The sequence below is a fragment of the Athene cunicularia genome, assembly GCF_003259725.1.
Source record: "Athene cunicularia isolate RWA chromosome 3 unlocalized genomic scaffold, athCun1 chr3_part1, whole genome shotgun sequence".
NCBI classification, from domain to species: domain Eukaryota; kingdom Metazoa; phylum Chordata; class Aves; order Strigiformes; family Strigidae; genus Athene; species Athene cunicularia.
In genome coordinates, this window is record NW_020799097.1 from 43607740 (window position 1) to 43629173 (window position 21434).

The following is a 21434-nucleotide window of genomic DNA, read 5'->3' on the forward strand; positions in this document are numbered from 1 at the left end:
CAGTTTATTCCTGTGTACGCAACATTGCTGATTGTTTGTATTTTGCAACATATTGCATTGTTTCTTGATAAGGTTAGAAAATTAATTTTTACAAACAAATCCCTGAGGTATGATGCAAATAACTTTCAAGGCCTTGTTAATGAATCTGAAAGAGGAAAAGGCTCTCCCTAACATGTCTTAGAGATAGATCTAAGGACCTAGTTTTGAGAAATTAGAATTACCTGCTGCTTTTGCAGTATAATGGGATTTTGGTTTTCAGTGTTTTACCATAGATGTACGTGGACTAAATGAACAGCATTTTGCTTGCTATTGTACCCTGAAAGTGATGCTACTTAGAAGTTGTATTTCCAGATAACATTTATAAATGTTAGCTCTTTCCATTGGACAAAATCACTTCTATTCTTCTAGTAATATCTAGTCATTACTATGACTTTTGTGTCAAAAGAGGCTTTTACTCTTATTTTTAGTTTCCTGTATAGGTTGAGAAATACTTTCTTGTATGTCTAAATGTTTTCTGGGATCATTTTAATTTCATTTTCTCAGTTAGAAATTATGATATATTTGAGAAACTAAAGTACTTCATCTGTATCAGTTGCCGAACACATCTTTGGTAGATTTCAGTCACATAGATTCACTGTATCATCTATAACACTGTTTCTAAACTAATGCTTTTCTTCATTTTCTCTAAGCACATGGAGTAATTTCTTTTGTTGTGTTGCATATGCCTTTCTTTTTTAAAAATAATTACTGCAGGTTGAATAATGCAAATCATTCAGTCTATCCTTCATAAGGATATTACCAGCCTTAATTACCTAGCAGATAAGTTGAATTCCCATATGCTTGTTGTCGACCTGCAACTTGCACCCAAAAGCAGTGTTTTAATGAATTTAAAACCTGAAGTTCTAAGTTAAAAGAATCTTTGTGAACAAGATAACAAAAAGAAGGAAATGCAAGTAACAACAGATTCTGCTTCAATCAATGGAACTGGTTGACTCTGTTCAATTGCATGTTCTTCTTGTACATATGCTATTGTAAGTAGAATTCACAAATGGAGATCAGTGTTTGGAATGAATTTTGGTTTTGTTGGGCTCTGAGAAACTCAGGCATGTAAGGCAGTGCAGACTGTACTTTTAAACAGTTTGTAAATATAAAGATAATGGAAGTCTACCATGGAGGAAAAGCCTACAAAAGAAAATAAACATTGTATATCAAACAATATTATCCTAATTAATACTACTGAAACATTTGTTTATATCTTTTCATTATGTAATACGTATAGTTGATTTCCACTAGAATATATTAATAATCCACAGTTGTCCTTTATTGGACTTCTCTGTATAAGAGACACATGGGACATACTAGAGAGAGTCCTGCAAAGGGCCACAAAGGTGATGAAAGGACTGGAGCATCTCTCCTGTGAGGAAAGGCTGAGTGAGCTGGGACTGTTCAACCTGAAGCAGAGGAGGCTCAGGAGGATCTTATCCCTGTATATAAATACCTGAAGGGTGGGTGCAAAGAGGACAGGGCCAGGCTCTCTTCATTGTTGCCCAGTGACAAGACAAGGGGCAATGGGCATAACTGGAAACACTGGAGGTTTCCTCTGAATGTCAGGAAGCACTTTTCCAGTGTGAGGTAACTGAGCACAGGTTTCCCAGGGAGGTGGTAGAGTCTTCATCCACAGATATATTCAAAAGCCATCTAGACACAGTCCTGGGCTCAGCTGGAGCAGGGGATTGGACAGGATGACGTCCAGGTATCCCTTCCAACTTCAACTGTTCTATGGTTTATGCTGGAACTAAAACAATAAAGACAGTATTCCTAGAACTTTTTAGTTAAACTGAAGTTTTCCTTTTTTTTAGGGAACTAAAAAGGTAGTAGGTGTAACTGATGTGGTATGGATGCAACCTGTAGCTGAAATGACTGTCTCCCCTTTCCCCATCCATACTCTTTTTGTGAAACCTACCATTTTAGGACAGACGGGGACTGAGGAAGTGTAAAAATCTGTTAGATCCTGAGCCAACACTATTTTTCACCAACTCCTGAGCACATGTGTATTACAGACTTGTTTGGGACAGTACAGGCTGAAATCCAACATTCTTTTAAGTGTAGTAGGATAATACTGTAGGAATAGTATGTGTTGCATCCAGACTATGCAGACTGTTATAATGGGTTTGGGAAAATCTGTACTGCTTGTAAGGATTCAAGAAAGAGGGCCAAGAAAAGCAAGACTATTTATGAACATGACTCTTAGTACAAAAATCCTTCTCTAGTACTCAAGCTAGAAAAACTAGTCTGTTAGTTGTTCAGAAGCAGTCATACCTACCTGTATATGGCAGGGGCTTAGAGAAGGACCATAGCTGGAACTACTGTTCATTTGGAAATCAGATACATCCATGATACACCAACAGATAAAGTACGAGATGCATATGTACAATTATAGACAAATCACATGAACATCCCAGAGCTGGCAAACCATGCACCCTGTTATGATTCCTTGCATCCTTTCCTTCTTATCTTTGTTCTTGCTGATGATAATTTATATGAAAATTGAAACATTTTCTGTGAAACACCAAGTGGTCTTTCTGCAGCCATCATGATTTATGCACAACTAGTAGTATCACAGCTATGTGGTATCTCATTTACGTATACATCCTTGCCATCTTCATACTCTTATCCCCACAGTCTGAGAAATCTCAAGACTTTTGACCAATTAATTTTTTTTTTTGCTGTATTAATTCATATTGTCCTGTGCCATTCTCTGTTATCAGTGCCCTAACTTAGAAGCAGTTCCCAGTCACCCTACAAAACTTCAGTACAGGATATACAGTAGTATTATTTACTGCCACACCAGCAGTTTTCTTGTCCGGGAACTTTGGTAAAGACATCTCTTTTAAATGTGCTTAATACTGAGGTGAAACTATTTTGCCCCCTTAACACTCTTTTTAATCTCTTGGGGTTTTTTAATGCATTCTTCCCATGTAACAATACTAACTGTAAACTTAGGAAGGAATATAGTCTTAGTAGTGGTTCCAGGCCTGCAATTACTGACCTTGTAACGTTCACTGCCATGCAGTGATGCTGTAAGAAATGTAAGGACTACTTAAACATGCTGTCTAACTGTTTAGCAATATATTTTACTTCTACACATTAAATCAGACAAACGTGTCACAATACACATGGTTCTGAGTGACAGCAACAATGCAGAAGATATTTGAAGAATCACAGCAGTGTCTAGTGTTGTAAACATGTTACTTATACACTGCCTGTTAAGAAATGAGAACTCAGTGCTGTTTGCTTCTCATTAAAGGAAAAAAAAAACACCCTTGCCAAAAATAAGAGGAGGCCTGGAAAAAAATATTTGAAAAATTGTACTCTTAGTGTAATATAAAGGTTTAAATACAAATTAGAGTTTTATTACTAATTTTCACTAATCCAGTTACAGTTGAACGTCCAGAGGGCAGCACATTCCTTCACTTCTTAAAATATTGATATAGGCATTGTTAATAGTTTTACTGAGTTTAATCAAATCACTGGAAGAAATGTAGTGTGGACTGGTGTGAGGTGGCTTGTTGTGCAATATGTATCTGAACAAACTTTTTTACTTCTGAAGTATGCACAAAAATGGTTTGCAAATGTTTTAAAGCTTTCTAAATAAATATTTTAACATTTTTTGAAGTGGACAAAGTGAGGGAGTGTATCTGGGTTATTTTACTTTCTTTGTCCTTATCTTTGCAATTAATGGGTTTTTGTCTGTGAGACTCTGAAGTGATTTTTCTTTGCTTCAGACAGAATTCCCACAGCTCAGCATTGTGAAATCAAAAACATTTACAAGAATCTTTTCTGAATTCTGTTTTTAAATTCCCATCAGTTGTTATGCTGTCAGAGTAAATAAGTTTCTGTTACAATTCTCATAGTATGTTACTGCTGGATGGTAGACAATATGTTATATTTTTCCCCTGAATTGTCTTGATTTTTTTTTTTTTTTAAAGTCCTTATATATTAAGTAAGTGGACCATGAGTAAGTATGGCAGATTCAACTCTGCAGTTAGTGAGATAGGCCATAGGAGACTGTGGCTCATTGTCTCAAATTAAATTAGTGTTATAACAGCATGTAGTGTTTGGTTACTGTTCAGTTAATGCATTTTCTCAGTTTAAAGCAGGACAGAAAGGAGTCATTGCAGCTGTGTTGCTGTAATTGCCAATATTCTTTACCATCTTCCTTGCTTGCTCCAGGCTACCTCAGTTCATTTTTGCAGTGCTGCTATACTTTTGCAGTTCTAAAGCAGGGCTAAGCTCAGCTGCAATATCTGTGTTGCTAAGTGTCTGCCTGTGGAAAGCCAATTTGTTGGGGCAGGCCTATGTTTCATACCTGTTTTCTTCTCAGTTCCTATAGTCTGGTGAAGAAGTCTTATATTTTAGAATGTTGTTGGATGCAGTAGACACTCTTCTATATTTTGCAGTCTCTATCAGTATCTTCCTACACAACCTCAGGAGAAATTAAAGCTCTTATTCTATGGGTATAGTGAAGCTGAAAACACCTGAGTGAATTATTTGGGCAGTGTGTCACTTATGGTTTCAGTGACTAAGACCTGCATACCATTTTAATAATATGAGAAGTATCCAAAGAAAGAGTCAAGACTGCTGAAGAACAAAAAGCACAATCCATATGTTGCACTTTTACGTATAGCTGATGTTAGCATGTTTTAATTCTATTGAAATAATTTTTTCTTTTGGATGCTCCCTTAGGTTTTATTTTGTGTTGCACATCATCCTTGTTGGAAATTTGAGAGAAAATACTTTTCTTCAAACAAATTATACATTATATAATTTGCTTCATTGTCAACAGTGCCATTTTTTTACATTCTGTTAACAACTTCATTTTAGTAGACTGAAATGTGATATTGGCTAGTTGAATTCACGTCACTGTAGGCCTTCATCTAGTAAAAGGTTGGATTTAAGCAGTGGAACCTTTTCATTTGACCGTCCCAAAAAACTTTGTAAAATGCTGCTGGATGCTTATCTTTGGCAGGAGTTAATCTGCCTAAGTCAACCTGTCTTATTTATCTGACTTATTCAGATGCTATTCAGATGGAAACAGTTTCATATGCTTGATGATGCCTTTTGCCCTTCTCTGAAGCTTTTACAGCTCTAGTATGTCCTGTGAGATGAGGGGATAAGAGAATTGCATGCAACAGTAGGCAAAGCACAGATCTCTGCATGGGCATAGGGTTCGTTTCTGGTTTATTCTCTCTTGTCTAACTATTTCTAAGGTTTGATTACTCTTTTTTTTTTTTCTTTTTTTTTTTTACACTATTGCTGAGCACAGGGATGACTTTTTAATGAAATTTTCATATGCTAATTTTATAGCTGCCATTTTGGAAACCACACACTTATCTTATACAATCCTTTTCCAGTTTATCACATTTTGCCCATGTCCTTACTACCTGGAATAGCATTGAGTCACTGGAATTTCTAGCTGCACTGCTTTTGCCCTTTTCCAGATCTTCTATGGGGATGTTAAACAGCCCAGACTGAGGTGCTCTACTAGAATCACCACTGCCTGTGAAAGCTGGCCTGCTCTTGTTCAATGTTTTATGTATTCAGTCACTTATTTATCCAGGCAAAGATCTGCTTTTTTTTCTCTTGCCTAGTTTACCTTCAAGACCCTTGATGGCCTCTGCCAAAAGCTTGTTGTTAATCTACTTTGTTGAAAAGCAATGGTTAGAGCCCAGCATAACATACTCTTTACCAGTAGGCTACAGCTATTACTTTTATATGTATAAAAACAATTTTATGTTTGTGTGTATGTGCAGAAATAGAATTATCACTTACCATCACCTTAGACATGTGGAGCATTCTGAGCTTCCAAGGTCATAGAGCACCAACTATACAAATAGGCAACAAATGTACACAAAGCCCATTTGAAATCAAAATTACTGAATATTAGGACACCTTACGAAATGTCCATCTGCATTTTCAGAAGCATTCATATCTGGCAATTAAGGATCTACCTTGCCAGAGTTAGATTTCAACCGAGGAGGAGTAGGTATCAAGCCTATAGAATTTATGGGAATAATTAAATTGATGTTTCATGGTCTGTTAGTTTGGAGAAGGTTGGTCTGTTGGACATGAAGAACCACAGGATAAATGAGCACAGTCAAGTGTAGACTATTAGAAATGAAATAAAGAGATGATTTTATAGAGGCATTTGTTCCATAGGAGGTAGCTGATGGAAGGCAGAGCTCAGCTGATGCTGAATGTTACTGTGACAAATGACTGCAATATTAACACAAGCTTGGATAGCCAAGTCATTCTTCTTTTATTTATCAAATTGTTAGTGCTTAGTTACATTTGTAGATTTTATCAGTAAAAGGATGTGGAAAACCAAAGAAAAATGGTCAGTGAGCTGGTTTTATTCTTTGGCCTATGTATAAAATAATTTAATAAATATTTTGGTGGGAATTAAGGGTACTTTAGCAAAATTATGCTATAATCTTAATGGAAAGCAGGATTTACAAATTAAAAAAAAAGGAAAATAGGATTGTTTTAAAATATATGAAGGGTACCTAGTTCAAACACTCATAAAATGGGCCAGATATAAAAGGTATTGTGTTGGTTTAGGCCCTGCCGGGACCGGAGACTACGTTGCCATTGCCCCTCCCCCACCGTCAGCCGGTTGGGCTGGCAGTGAGGCACAAACCCCGGGTTAAAATAAGAAGAAATTTAATACAACAGTGTGATAAATAACAATCTGGACAACAACAATAGCAATGGTAACAACAATAAACAGTAATAACAGTAAACAAGACAAAAGATATACAGAGAAATACTGCAGTGGATACAGCCAGCCCGCTGCGTGCTCCCCGTCCCCAAAGCCACAAAGGAAAAAGTTCCCACACTCCTGTGCCCAGACCTGACATCAGCATGATATGAATAACCTGGCTGGAGATCCCTTCCCCCTCTCTGCTGGGGAACCTTAACCCTATCCTAGCTGAACCAGGACAGGTATCTAGCAGAAACCTTTATAAAATGAATGATTTCAAACCATTTCAGACTTCACCATTAGGCTTCTCACATAACAAGTATGCTTTTGCAGTTACGCTGCAGGATAGATGATAATTGTCATAGATTTCTATTGGTTGGAACATTTGGATGTCAGTGTCTAATGACTTTTACATCACATTAGAAATGGCTTCCCAAGAAGTTAATTATAATAATAACTAAGATTATATTACTCAAGTCCTGTTAGATTAAGCCTTACTATACAATTGTTTAGTTATAGCCCATATGCACTGGGGAAACTTATCTTGATGGTACTGTATGAAGTATGCTTTTAAAAATAAGCCCCTTAAAGGTGTCAAGGTTTTGACTGTGGTTTTTCCTGCAAAAAGATATTGCAAGAAGCTTTGCCTCCCTGAATGGAATGTATTGTGGTAGTTAAAGTGCTAGTTCAAGAGCTAACTGACTTATATTCCAGTTTTATTTTGGGCTTGCTTTTGATAGCACTTGCTAAAATCATCAAAGGGCATGAACAATAGGCTTATGCATTCACTGGGAAGCATTAAACCAATTTAAGCCAAAATTTGCAAATGTGAGTCATACTTTTCTGTGCTTGACTGGAGACGCTGGAAAAAAAAAATATCAGTTTTTAGTTATGCTTCTCCCTTTATATTCCAAAGGCAGGCCTGCTTAAGAGTAACTGTTGTTAGGACAGACTGTACATTACTGCAGATTAATGCAGTGCTTTTTGTGGCACTGTCCTTACAATTCAGTTTTCTTGCTTCTGCCACAAAGAAAACATTAATTTTGGTATTCAGCACCACCTGGGATGACTCATTTATTTTGAAATATTGGAACTAATAAGGTTACTGTAACTGTAGTAGTTCATTGTTAATATTTTTTTATTATTTTGATATGGGGTTGCACATGAAAATTGTAGATTTATTTCTACAACACAATGTTAGACTACTTTTGAATATAGGTCTTTTTAGTGATGCAGCACATTAGGAGTAGTATGCTACAGTTTGCCTTTTTCCCTTTTGTCTTAAATTATGTTTGTGCATCTAAGCAGAAGTTTGGGGAAGACACATTACACTGACTGTTAAACTCTGTCTATCAAAACAAATTAGGTTTGATGCAGGTTCAGCCAAGAATGTAATGTGTTAGCACCAAATGCTTATACTATTTCTTTATTTTGACTGGGAGTGAAGACCCTGTGACTTGGTACAATCAAGAAAATTACTTTGTTCTTGCTGGTTACTCCCCCCAAAAATGTGCACTCTACAAACAGGAAGAAAAGAAAAATCACATACTTAGGGCTTCTAAACATTACAGTAGCTCTTTGCTTAAATTTTCATAACTTGTTTGTAATGATACTGAGAAAGTGATACCTTTTTGTACTAACAGCACAATGCAACAAGTGCATTGCATATATCATTGATTTGGTAAGCTCTTAGGAGTTGTGTAATCATGTATTGTCTGGCACTGTGATCTTCTAAAAGAAACACGAAAGGTTTGGTTGGAATTTGCTTTGTTAACAGTAATATGCGAGATTTCAGTACTGTGCATAACACTGTATATTTTGTTGCTCTATTTCTTTTTCTTTAACTATATATTCTCTTAAACTATGAATGATAGCTGACCTTTTCATTTTACAGGGTTTATTTTAGTTGCATGGCAAATGCTTAAAAACCAATATTTAGGTAGATTTCACTGAACAGATGAATTGCTGCAGTATCATTTATCAGTGATTGACGTTATGTGACATTTTCCCTGGTAATTTATATAGAATTTTTTCAGAAGAATAATGTAATGAGTCTCTTAATCATATTTTATGCAGTTGGTATTGATGGATATGTTTTTCAGTGCGCAAGAGACTCCAGAGGACATGGCTGATGATTGACTTATAATAGACAGGCTTATATTGGGAGGAAAACAAAGCAAAATATATCATGCTAGTTATGAGAAGAACAAGCCACATTTTTACATGCAGTAAGGAAACATTCACATATTCAGTTGGCTATTTGGATAAGTATACGCGACATATCTAAAACATAGTTGGTATTTGATGTGGACATTGTCATCTGTCAAAGTAGTATTTTGACTCTTGTTAATAGATTCTGAATATTTTTTTTGGGTTTTGTGATAGGTGAAAACAGCAAAGACAGTGTTATAAATGCAGCGGCAGAACCAGAAAATAACTTTTATGAATTTATTTAAATGAGAACAAGCAAAACTAAAAGGTTCGGTGCGCCGGGGAGTGGTGGTGGGGTTTCCGCTCCGCACCAACGGCCCGAGGACGCTGCATCGATGGATACACGATGACAATGTGTAAACAAACCCACCTCTCTTTATAGTCTTTCTGATAAATATTCATAAGATGAGTGTGTTCTAGTCCATGCAAGCGCAGTGGAGTTTCTCGAATTTTCTTAACTTTTCTGGTGGTGTTGGGGGGTGGTGGTGTCGTTGTCTTGTGTTTTCTACTCTTTTCTGCATGCACAGTCTGGTGTTGCTAGGGGCTTCTGACAGGGATTTTTCTAGTACTTTTCCACATTCGCAGTAACAGTCCATATGAGTCTGTGTTTACTTGAGGAAAAAAAAACCCTCCAAACTATTTTAACGATAAAACCATGATAAATCTCTTAACTTATGTACATAGCAAAACACCAGCAGCACCCATGCTCCTCATATTAAAGTCATTATATTTTTAACATGAATCACCACCATATTCTTCATGATGACATTATATTGCTTATGTACTGAAGGATTAGAACATGGAAGTTAAGAACACCTACAGGTTAATTCAGGAGTAGTACAAGAAAGGAGATTAAATAGGTTATGATTTATTAATTTAATATTACTGTTTCACAAACAGTGAGCTGCTATTTTTAGTGCAAACTGCAAAAGGAGATTGGCCTGGAAGAGTTTATAGTCCAAGTAAGTAAGAGTCTCAGGACTGGATATGTACAAGTTTGAGAAACCTATATACAGATAGACTTAGATTCCAAATCAGAAAGAATACAAGATCAAGCTGTTTCATTGATGCCAGTAAGATTTCTCACAGACTTAAAATTACATGTGCAATAAAAAAGTCTTGAGTTACTACATCATAACTGAGTTCCCTGAGCAGTGTAGGAAATTGATCCAAGAGCTCTGCAGTGTTAGTTTACTTTTCTCATAGCTTCTCTGATGCATGAGATGAGAACTACAATCAAGTTTCTGTAAAGAAAAAGATGTGAAACATGTGAGTATAGAAGTAAGTGCATATACTGTGGGAAGTGAATTTGAATAAAACACTGCACTTAATGAAGATGCCTATCTATTTTAAAGAGAACTCAAGCAATGTCGTTGGGGAATTGTGAGGTAGAAATTTCAGATGACAATTCTGTTCTTCTAAAACAGTAAAACAATGCTAGATAGTGTTAGTTACTTTAAAAATTCAGTGCAAGAAGATAAATAGCTAAAGAAAACTTTGGTGATTTCATTGATCAGTTCTTTACCAATTATTTTTCTAGATAGACAGATGTTCACTCACTTTCAACATTGTTGTAGTGTTTTTTTTTTTTCCAGCTATAAATATACATTAAGTTATTCTGTATTCTTCAGACATGTTTCTGAACTGGATGGAAAAAAGTTAGTTCAATAGTTAATGTGAGTACCAAACAAGTTTAGAGTATTTTATTTTTTTCATGCAGAGCTCAGCCTCAGTAATAAGAGGCTGAGTAGGATGGTATACATAAGGTTTAATTTATGGTAAGACTGATAAGAAATTTTTTTGCCATAACATTTGACTAAAGTTCTTACAATATAGTTGATAATTAATAAGAAAAGCAGGAGTTGAGTTTTTAACACAGAGCTCTGCACTGACTTAGAGATGAGAAAGCTCATGTTCCTTGAGCTTAACTTGCTGTTAGTTCATCTTGACTTCCTGGGTGTTCATCTTTTTGAGTGTGGTGCAACAAAAGGAACTACAAGAATGCTAGTTCACTCTGTGCCAACTTTCCACTCTCCTTATCTGGTGGTTGTGAGGAAGTGCAGCAAAGGATTATGCACTTTACAGTAGAGAATATTTCAGATTTCTGGCAGCTGCACAAGAACAACAGCTGAAGGTAAAGGCAGGCTCTTGCACTGTTAGAGTCAAGGATGAAAGGTGACAGAGTAAGCCAAGTGGGAGATGGACTCAGTCGAGATACTTGCATGGTGTTGTGCAAAACAAGCTTGGCCTTGCTGAAACCCTATGAACATCATGTGAATGCAACTTTTAATGGAGATGATTCAGAAGTATCCCAGGATTTTATTACTGTGCTTGCTATCTACTGCTAAGTCTGTGGTAGAACAAGAATTTCTGTAGGTCAGAGCTATGCATTGGTGGGGTAGTCCAAATGTTCATTTTGCATTTTAGTGGACTTGGGACTAGGGCTGCTGGTAGTTATCAAACAATGTTTGAGAAAACAGAGGAAGGCAATTTGGAAATGTTGCTATTTGGGTTACTGTAGATTGCTGTGGTAAGCTCAGTTTACTTTCAGGTTTTTGGAAGCCTAGATTTCTTTGAAAGTTGCATTTAGAGTTGAATCAAAGAAAAATGGATAGTGATGAATGTGTCTTCACAGTCTTGCTGGGGGAACTTTGAGATATTTTAAAGTAATTGCTGTGCACTGGAACCATGTATTTTACTCCTAGAAGAGCAAGGGTATTTATTGAAAACAGTAACTTAAATAGTCATTTGCTCATCTCCCATTTGGAATGTAACAGAAAAGTAGATGTAGCTGAAGTAAGGGATGAGCATAAGAGTCAAGAAAGGCAAACTGAATGCATTTTGTGTGGATTCAGCCTCTGATAATTGGTGATCTGTAACTTTTTTTTAAAGACCCACTCACCTCATGCTTTTAAACTAGAAATGACTTTGCATGAGTTCAGAGAAGTGAAAGAAAACTCTGGTTCTTATATATAGTAATTTGGAACAGGAAGCAAACTTACAGGTGCAAATTTTTCTTAGTTTATTATTGATGTCATTGTAGGATTCATATTAAAATACTCATCTTTAGTTCTTCTGTTCTAAAATGAATACACTAAAAAGATACAATTCACTCATCTCTTCAACTTTCATTCTTCAGTTGATTCAACCATTTACTCTTAGGAATGAAGTTTTCACCTATTTTAGGCATCTAGGCTAAGTGTTTAGGCCTCCTCTACAGTTAGAGTAGAACAGATACTTCATCCTTCTGTTTTGTAAATTGGTCTCTAAACATGCCTATTTCTATCTATTTATTACCCAGAAAACACTTCAACTTTTGTTATACAGCTACCTAACTTCAGATATTATTATTATAGTCCCTGATGAGAATTTTCTCTCTTTTTCTCTCAAGTTTTCAGGTATATTATCAATTTCCCTTCTATCCAGTATTTACCTGATGTATCATATTATTTTTCATTTAATGACTAGGAATTTTTTTTTAAACATCTCTTATATGTTAAACAGGTTTTAAGCAGATTTAAATTAGAATCCAGTGGTTACCTCTATGTTTATTTATTTATTTATTTATTTACTCCCATCAGAAAGCTTATAAAAGCTTAATAATAAGAATTCCAGTTTGTTTCCCTAGATTGTGGCTGTAAGTTACTTAAAATTTTGGTCGCTGTATTTTTTTCGACACCATAGCCATTTGTTCTTTTTATATTAATTTCCCTGTCTCCTGAGGCTGCATATGTTTTGATTCTGTTTCTTGTGTTTAAAAGGCCGCTAAGTTGTGTAAAATTCACTGAAAGCATTTACTTGTGTAAAATATTGTACAACTTGGTTAAGTTGGTTTGTGATGACTTACTGCTTGGTATGCCTGATATGGCTCTAAGATTGATGTGTACAAATGAGATCAAGCTCATTACTCTCACGGTTATGCAACAGATGAGCAAGTAAGAAAATGACTCAAAGGCAAGAAGCAATTTTGTTCCTCACCATTATGACAGTGAGAAATTTGTATTTTGGGGATTTTGAATATCATCTTGTGTTTCTGTGATCCTGGTGTCAATTCTTAAAGTTGTGTGTTGTGAAGGAGTTTGTACAAGTTGCTGCAGTGCTGCCTGAGTGATAAAATCAATGTATCGACACATTTTTTTTGTTTCATGCTTATTTTAACAGTAATACATTATTTTGATTTGGTGGTGTTTTACACCCATCTTGCATTTTGCTTTTGAAAGCTAAGCAGCAGCAAAAGCTGAGTATGGAAAGTTAGACCCAATGTCTGTGATAAGCATCTTTTACTTAGCCTGTCCTGCCTGATTGTATCAGATCTGATCACATATGAGTCTAGTCGCCCTGTTGTGTGCCATTCAGTTTTTGTGTTCTATGTTTGCAGAACAAACCATTTTGTAAAGGTGCCTTGGGCTGCTGAGGGCAAAGTAGCAAAACTGCATGCATTAAACGCCCACCAACTTGTCATGTTACTTTGAAGTTAAATTTTAAAGAGTCTGAGAGGGTTTTTTTTATGGTTTAATTATTTTTATCCATAGATTGTGTGCTGTTTTCCTCTTCCCTTGGGAATAGTTCTCTAGCTCTGTTTCTGTTTCAGGCCAAGATTAGAAGAATGGAGGGTCGATTCCTCCTTTTCTCTTTTTTACAGCTGATAAAGTGTCTACCTGCCTCACAAAAATGAAACCATCCTAATTTATATCTTCTTAAACAAGTGTGAGCTCTGGTGGAATTCCACAGATGGAATATATCCATTTGTGACAGGATGTCGAAACCTGAATTTTGGAGCACTTGCCACAGAATGGCAAGTGGATTGTGTTTACTTTTCTTTCATGGAATTGGTTTACTTAATTAAAATCTTGACTAAACCAGCAGAATTTAAACAATCACTTTATTTCCCACAGTGTTGGCTCATTGGATGGTTGGATAGCAGAATAAGACTAGGATATTTAAAAGAACTGGAAGAAAACATAGGTCCTCTCACCAGTGGGTTTTATTATAAAAGGGACCTTTAGTTACTATATTAGAAACTTATACTGCCAAATGTCATGAAGGTCTTGGAGGAGAAATGAGGCATTTTCAAAGAGATTTTATTTTGTCCAAGCACAAGTATTTTAAAGTATAATATATAATCATTGTTGAATGACATTAATAACTAAAATTGTTAACATTTCATGTTTAGCCAAATTTGGTAACTTTTCTGGTAAGTTTGAATTGTGCACTTGTCCAAATATTTTATATTTTATTGTTTTCCTTGTCTGTCACTTGTACATCCACTTCAGATTTTTATCTTATTACCTTGTTTTTAATGTACCTAAGGGAAAAATAAATTAGGCTACTAGCCTGGCATTAAAAGCATGACTGATGGATACGTTTAAGATCACAAAATTTCAGAGCATTTTAAGAGATGCATCTGAAACCAGAGTTCGAGAGCCTAGCTGTAACTCATTCTCCAGGTATTGGTGAAGTCTCAAGCCAGAATTTGATGATTCATATGTTTCTACAGTTAAAACTACAATACTCAAGTACAGCAGTGCAAATTAAAGGCTCAGTTTGAGCACAATTTCTGCCTATGATTGAAGAGATTTTTTTCATGCTGGATTAAACCTTTAAGCTATCAGACTGAGAAGGAAATATACCTGCTGGTGAAGGCAGTGTTGGATCACTGAGCAGTACTAAATTAATCTGTGTGGGAGACTACTTTCCTGGAGGCTAATCCAGTTCAACTGAATATGAATTGAGGACCATTGCAGACCTTACCTTTTGATCAAATTCTTTGGCCTTACCATCCGAAAACCAAATGTAGTTAATACTCAGTATCAAAAAGTTCCACGGAATACTCAGAGGATAGCATGAGAGAAAATGAACTCCATATAGCAGATGGCATGCAAAGTGTTATGGCTTACTGGCAGCAGCTACAGTTCTGATAGCCCATTGCACTACTGGAGTATTTACTAGTAAATAAGATGGATAAGGGCTTGTTTTCTGTCCCTAAAAGTGACTGGCATGGCTCAGGGTCATATGGCTAAACCTTCTTCCCTCTGTAGACAGGTTGGCTTTATCCATTCTGTCTATTTGGAACAGCTGTGGCTTGAGTTACCCTCTGAACCAGAGCCTGGACATTGCCTGGGAGGGTTCACTAAGCACTGTGAATGATTATGGACAGGGACTGAGTTAGCAGCCTGATCCTGCTGATCCTGTGTAAGGAACATGTTGGAATCCTTGGTAGAATTGAAGGGTCTCCTAAAGGTAAAGTTAGTAAGTCTACAAAGAAGAATTCTACCAGATCTTCATGGAAGTGATTCATGGTCTACAGATGAGATTCAGTTGTTTTTTTGTATCTGTAAGCTTAACCCGTGGTGTGGGACATCATCCCTTGAGCAGAACAGAAACTTAGTTAGTGACCACATTGTCTTTTAACAGTTCCTATGTACAGGTAGGTAGTGTACAAACAGTTGCTGTTACACAGTCAGAGAATGAAGAGCACGCAGGATCTTGTATTGCTGAGCATTTTCAGCCTTCCTGCAGGCAGTCTGCCGTGCAACCGGGTGTATAGAAGGTGTGCAAATCTACCCTGATGTAGACAGGTGTTGCTTTGAGACTTTACTCTCTTTATTCAGGAATTAGTGTGTGAAAGGAATATTATCCAGAAAGTTTATTTAGTAGTGAATTTCTGGAAAGAGAAGCTTGGCTCTTCCAGATACAAACTGCAGGTCTGCTTTTGCCAGAAGCAGGTGGCTGGTAGATACCTTGCAGCTCCTGGCAAACCCTGAAGCCTCACAGTAGCTGTTTGAGCTAATTTGATACATCTAAGTGACAGTGAAAAGTCCAACTGATTATATTTTTAATGGAATTAGAAAAGTGTCTGAAATTGTGAGATTTTTTTTTTTTTTCTATCTAGGTATATTTCATGTCTCTGTCTTACTACATTTGTTTGATAAAGCTTTTAAACTATTCAATGCTGCTTTTCTGTTGCCAGTTTGGAAGAAGCCCTGATATCACTTGATTGAAATAGAAACTGCAAAAATACAAGGACTGACCATGTTGTGATAAATGTCACTCTTGCTTTCTGGATGATTTCCAGGCAACAGATTTATGTCAAACTATGGCATTTTAATGATGAAAATACTAACATTTTCAGAATAAATTACTTATTTTCAGGAAACAATCATTTCTTGAAAGAAGCCACCCAGGTCTCAGTGAATGCTATGTGCTGAACTGTTAGAAGGGGTAGGACTTTTTTTTTTTTTCATTTAAATTCAGCTAGGTGGACAGCTTGCACATGTGAAGTCCAGTGTGCTTGTTGACTGTCTCGGCTTCTGCAGATATCAGCCAGAGTAGAGACAAAAGTAGCAGTGAGTATGTTCATAAGAAGTGCTTCTTTACTGGAGTTCTCCAAGTTGAAGCTTGATAGCCTCCATAGAGATGCAAAGTTTGGCTCAAAACTGACTGAGGATAAGTTTAGACTATCTTTAGCAATGACAGATGTAGAACTGTTCAGTTTATTTGTTCTCAGTTTACTATCTAAAGAATATGAGTGGTATATTTTGTTAAAAAATGTGTGGGCAAGTGACAAAGAATGAAGAACGGGACTGATAAGAGGAGGGAAGGAGTGGTAAGTTAGGGGTACTGCAGGAATGCAGGCTGGGCAGGAAGAGTGAGGAGTGAAGACAGGAGTCTTAAGTTTAACAGAGATGGGAATGAAAAGATTCCTACAAAAATCCAGAGGTTGAGTATGGTTGCTTCAATCCAGGGAGGCACTGAATACTGATGATCTGGAAAGTAAGACAGTTGCTTACTTTCCCGCTCTGGAAAGGGGACAGTTGCTCTCCTCAATGTTATTTTCCAGGAAGTTCCATAGCACCTTGCCAATCTTCAGTTTATATTTTATGATCTGAGAAACTGGGGCAATAACAAGTAAGGGGAGGCTGTAAGTTTAGGTGATTGCATCTCCATCCTTCCTCCTCATTTGATAATTTGCATATTATATTGTTCACATTCCAGTCTGAGATGTTTATTTGGAAAGGATTGTTTATGAAAGATGATGAGTTAACTGCCCCTTCTTCTCAGGCAAGTAAATGTGTATGGCTTATTGTTCCTACCTGTATATAATGATACTATATATAAGTACTGTTTCTAGAAGTGCTTGTGTAGATGAATTTTCCAGAGTCCAATTATTTATCGTTTTTATTGAATGATACTGTAATTTGTGACTATTCCCATTGATTTAATCTGAATTACTTAGTTAAGAAGTATATATACATGTGACAAAGGGATTTGTTTCAATTTTTTCAGAATAAGATTTTGTATTTCTTTATTAATAAAAGGACTCAGTTGTAAGATTGATTGCTGTGGGGTTAGTATTGAAAATTTGGTATAGATCTCATTCTAACTTGCAAGTCTGTTGCTATTTGGAATTCTTATCTAAGGAGGAAAAAAGGTTAGTGAAAGTAGAAAAATCAGTCATCCTCTTCCTGGACCTTCATTGGGCATTGTTTTTAATGGTTAATAACATTTATTTTCTTTTTGTAGGCAATGTTCAGTCTCTGCATGGTTGAAAGTGAAGCTGATGAGGTGAATTTGCATGGTGTCACAAGCCTTGGTTTAAAACAAGCCCTGGACTTCGCATATACTGGACAGGTATTGTACAGTTCTTCAAATTAAGAGACACAAATGAAAGCAAACTGCAATAAAAGCTGAAGCTGACCTTTACAGAGGTACTAGAAATTATTTTTTTTGTGCACTGTCCAGTACAAGGTCTTTTGATTTAACAGATCTTACTTTTTTAATATACTGTTTTTTTTTTTTTTTTTTTTTTTGTTTTTTTGTTTTTTTTTTTTTAAGGAGGGATTTTCTAATAAAAATACTGTTTATGTGCATTGTTGCCAGGCAGTGAACTGCGTAGGACTTGTATGCACCTTTTATGGTGGCCTGGCTGTTTATAAAAACTTAATGTGAGTGATTCTGCATGCTAAATTAAATGTAAAGAAAGGAAAAATACCTTAGGTGTTTTCCTAATGATAAATATTTATAAACTCTGGTGTGTTTGACAAATTATATAATTGAGGGGAAAAGTAGTCCTTATTCTCTGGACAGATGGAGTCCAAGCATCTTTGTAAATGCTTATAGGTACTGTACATCTTTATTGTATGATAGCACGTTATGTATCATATTATGTTACTTCAGAAAATGCGGAGTGATGCTCCTCTTCCCTCTGTCTGCCCCCCAAAAAGACAACAAAGTATAACTTCCCATAGCTCTGCACTGCATGCTTGGACGGTGCTGCTGTATGACTTCATCTCAGTTCAGAGTTCATGGATAGTGAGCTCAGACCATCCAGCTATTTTTGCTTTGGACTCTAAAGTTCTAGATAACCAAACTATTTCTTCAAGTATTCCTACAACAGTTGAATCCATTGATGCATATTTTTTTATTAGTTAATTTTGAAACAGAAAGCTTAAATAATGTAATACATTATCCTATAAGAGTCATTGGGTTGTACAGATTCAAGGCATCTGCTTCCATACTGTGGATTGAGTATGTGACCGTTTTTTTCAAAAGGAATTAAACAGAAATAAGGAAAGAAAAATTTTCCCTGATTTAGAGGAGCTATTTTTGTCAGCAGCCAACAGTTATACTTTAGCATTGGCCTTAGAGATTAGCACTTGAAATTTCTATTTTTCTGTTGTTATGGAAAATGTTACTTATTCAATAATTTCTTTAATATAAATGAGAAACAGAGATGACATGCTATATTACTGAATTGTCTGAAGATCTCAGTACATGACTTCTCATTGGTATGCTTTTTATTCTTTCAGTTAAAAGTTTTGATAGATAAAATTGAATGTCTTATGTTCTGTTGAGTACCTGTCATCTTAGCCATTTGAAAGTATAGGTCAGTTATTCTGAAGAGAGAAATCTTGTTGCTAAATGGAAGTATCTTTTGAGAAGACCAGTTGTAATTGATTTCTATCTGGCCCATCCTGTCAGTTGTGAGTAGACATATACTCCCCTATCTTTCAGCAAAATTCAAAGTCTAATAAACATGTGTAAAATATGTTGAAAACTTTGGAAGGATAGATTTAACTTTTATGTAAGCCAACGATCTACCCCACATTGATTCCAGGATAGTATACTCAGCTACCTAGTAAATAACATGTGCTTTCTATCCTTGATCCTTTAAAGACTTTTGAATTTTTCATTTTCAGGTATAATCTACTTTGAATAAATGAGTGGGCTTCTTGTATTAAATATAGATGTGCATATATGTACACTTGCTCATATGTAAGTGATTATAAGGCAATGCTCTGTAGTGTCTATCAGATAAATGAAGTGCTGCTTTGAAGCACATGGAAACGAGAAGGATTCTGTAGGAGTTCTCTTAGAAAAATGCCTTTGAAGCATAACTCAGTGGTATGTGGGTCTGAGAATTAGCAGTGTAGAATTTTCCCTTTTGTCCTTGAAATTCTCTTCTGGCAATGGTTTATATGTATTGAGCATTGCTTATATACTGACTCAGGCTGACAGAATCTGGGTAAACGTTTCAAGGTAGTGAGCGGGAGTAATCCACAAAGGCTTTCAATAAATAACTGGATTACTGCATGCTTACATTAGAGAGAGTTCTGAAAACAGAGTGGTCTTTAGTTTGGGTCTGTGAGCTCTTTCTGATTTAAAAAAAACAAGTAAACAAAATATTTTTAAGTAACTCAAAGTTCACTCATGCCAATTACCTACATTTTCAGAGCAATATAAGGTTGTATCAAGACATGATCTGCCTCTTAAAAGCCAAAACCATGAAGTCTTTTTTTTTTTTTTTTTTTTTAAAAAAAAAAAGTTTGGTCAAAATGTTAGTCCAAAATATTGCTATTTCTTTAGGTAACACTGTGGAACTGACAACAGTTTAGGGACGGTCCTAAAGTGTCATTGTCTAAACAGATACTTAGTTTCAACTTTCTTGTCTTTATTGCTTTAATATTTTGCTAAGCTTGTATTCAATTTGAAGTGTAGTAACTCAAATGTAACTTTCTGTATAAAATAATATATTGGAGACATCTGGTGGAAATATTTAACATTGCATGATGGCAATATTTGATGCCTGTATTTTTTTGAAAGTTACCAAAATTAAGAAATATAATTTTTAACATGACATTGCAATCTGAAATGAAATTCTGTCATCATTGACTCTTTTTTTAAAATTTGAAATATGCCTGTAAACTTAAAATGCAAGCTTCATCTTCCTGTCTACTTAGGCAGACAGTGCCTTATTGTAATTACTGCTGGAAATACTTTGCTTTTAAGGGAAAATAGATTGTTCAAGAGAAGAAAAGATTGTTGTAAATCCCAAGTTAAATATTAATAATATCATAATGTCAACTGAATTAATCCATTCCTATGGTCCCTAATCATCATAAAGAAAGAAATGTTAATATAGAAATAAATAAAAACTAACAGAAAGAGTAACAGCAGAATTTGGTTTTCTTCTATTCATGTCGGCTCTCAGTAATCCTCTAAGAATGAAATCTCTGGCAAAAAATGTCTTAAATACCTTTCCCTCTTGGCTGTAGGCATTTTACCATGTAAGACACAGTCAGAATTCAGATATATAACCCTTTTTGTGTTGTAGCTGACTCTTTTCCTGTTGTAGCTGACATCCATTCTTCATAAAAGGTCTTTAAGGTCATTCTCTCTTTTACTTCACAGCTGGCAGCAATAAGGCCAGGCTGGACTCTCAGTGGCTAGATTACTCACCTTTCCGCCTCACAGGGGAATTCTGCAAGTGTCATATGCGCATTGGAATGGAGATGGATGAAGTACAATTAATACAGGATTAGATTATTAATATAGAGAAACAGTTCTTGTTGCAGGGATTGGAGCTCACAGTTCCTTCTGTCAAAGTAGGAGACTTAACTGCTGGTCTAGAGTGTCATGGGCACTGTTGCTTGCTCTTTTTGACAATTTTTTTGTTTGTAACTCTTCTGTTACGAAGAGACACAATCTCAGTCAGAGGAATGGGATAACCCCTAAATAGGCCAGTATGGTTAGGTGGTGAGTCACTCATCATTGCAAGAAAAGGTGCTTTTGATCTAAAGAGAACCTTTGGGCATCTGAAAAGTTTCAGTGCTGAAAACAGGCTCTTCTAAATGCTAAGTGCTGTGGGACACAGTAAATGGTTTGAACTAAAATTTTGAGGCTCTTGAATTCCTCCTCAAGTTTAGGTCCAGCAAACTACATCATTTGTGTTGATCTCATATACATATGTAAAATCAAAGTAATACCATTGTTTGAATCGGCTGACAGGCACTGTGGTATAGTTTCAAGAAAGAAGAATTGTGCAAGAACAATGGATTTAATTTGCAGTAGATGATTATGATCCTGATTCAACAAAAATACAAATACGCAGTTGGAGTCCAATGTATAGTGAAGTGCTTCACTGACTTGGATCTTCTACAACAGAATTATAATTCTGTTC

At 35.9% G+C, this 21434-nt stretch overlaps 1 protein-coding gene across 4 annotated transcripts in view; it reads left to right on the top strand.

The window, feature by feature from the left end:
* The window catches only part of KLHL32 (kelch like family member 32), a 125642-nt gene that overhangs the window by 33307 nt on the left and 70901 nt on the right, over nt 1-21434 (top strand). For all 4 annotated transcript variants that reach the window (XR_003397966.1, XM_026844360.1, XM_026844359.1 and 1 more), the window contains one exon: nt 17498-17605. Coding sequence is in view for 3 of the 4 variants with exons in the window: in XM_026844360.1 (XP_026700161.1) it covers nt 17498-17605 (108 nt within the window). In the remaining variant the exon portion in view is untranslated. The remainder of the gene's footprint in view (nt 1-17497; nt 17606-21434) is intronic.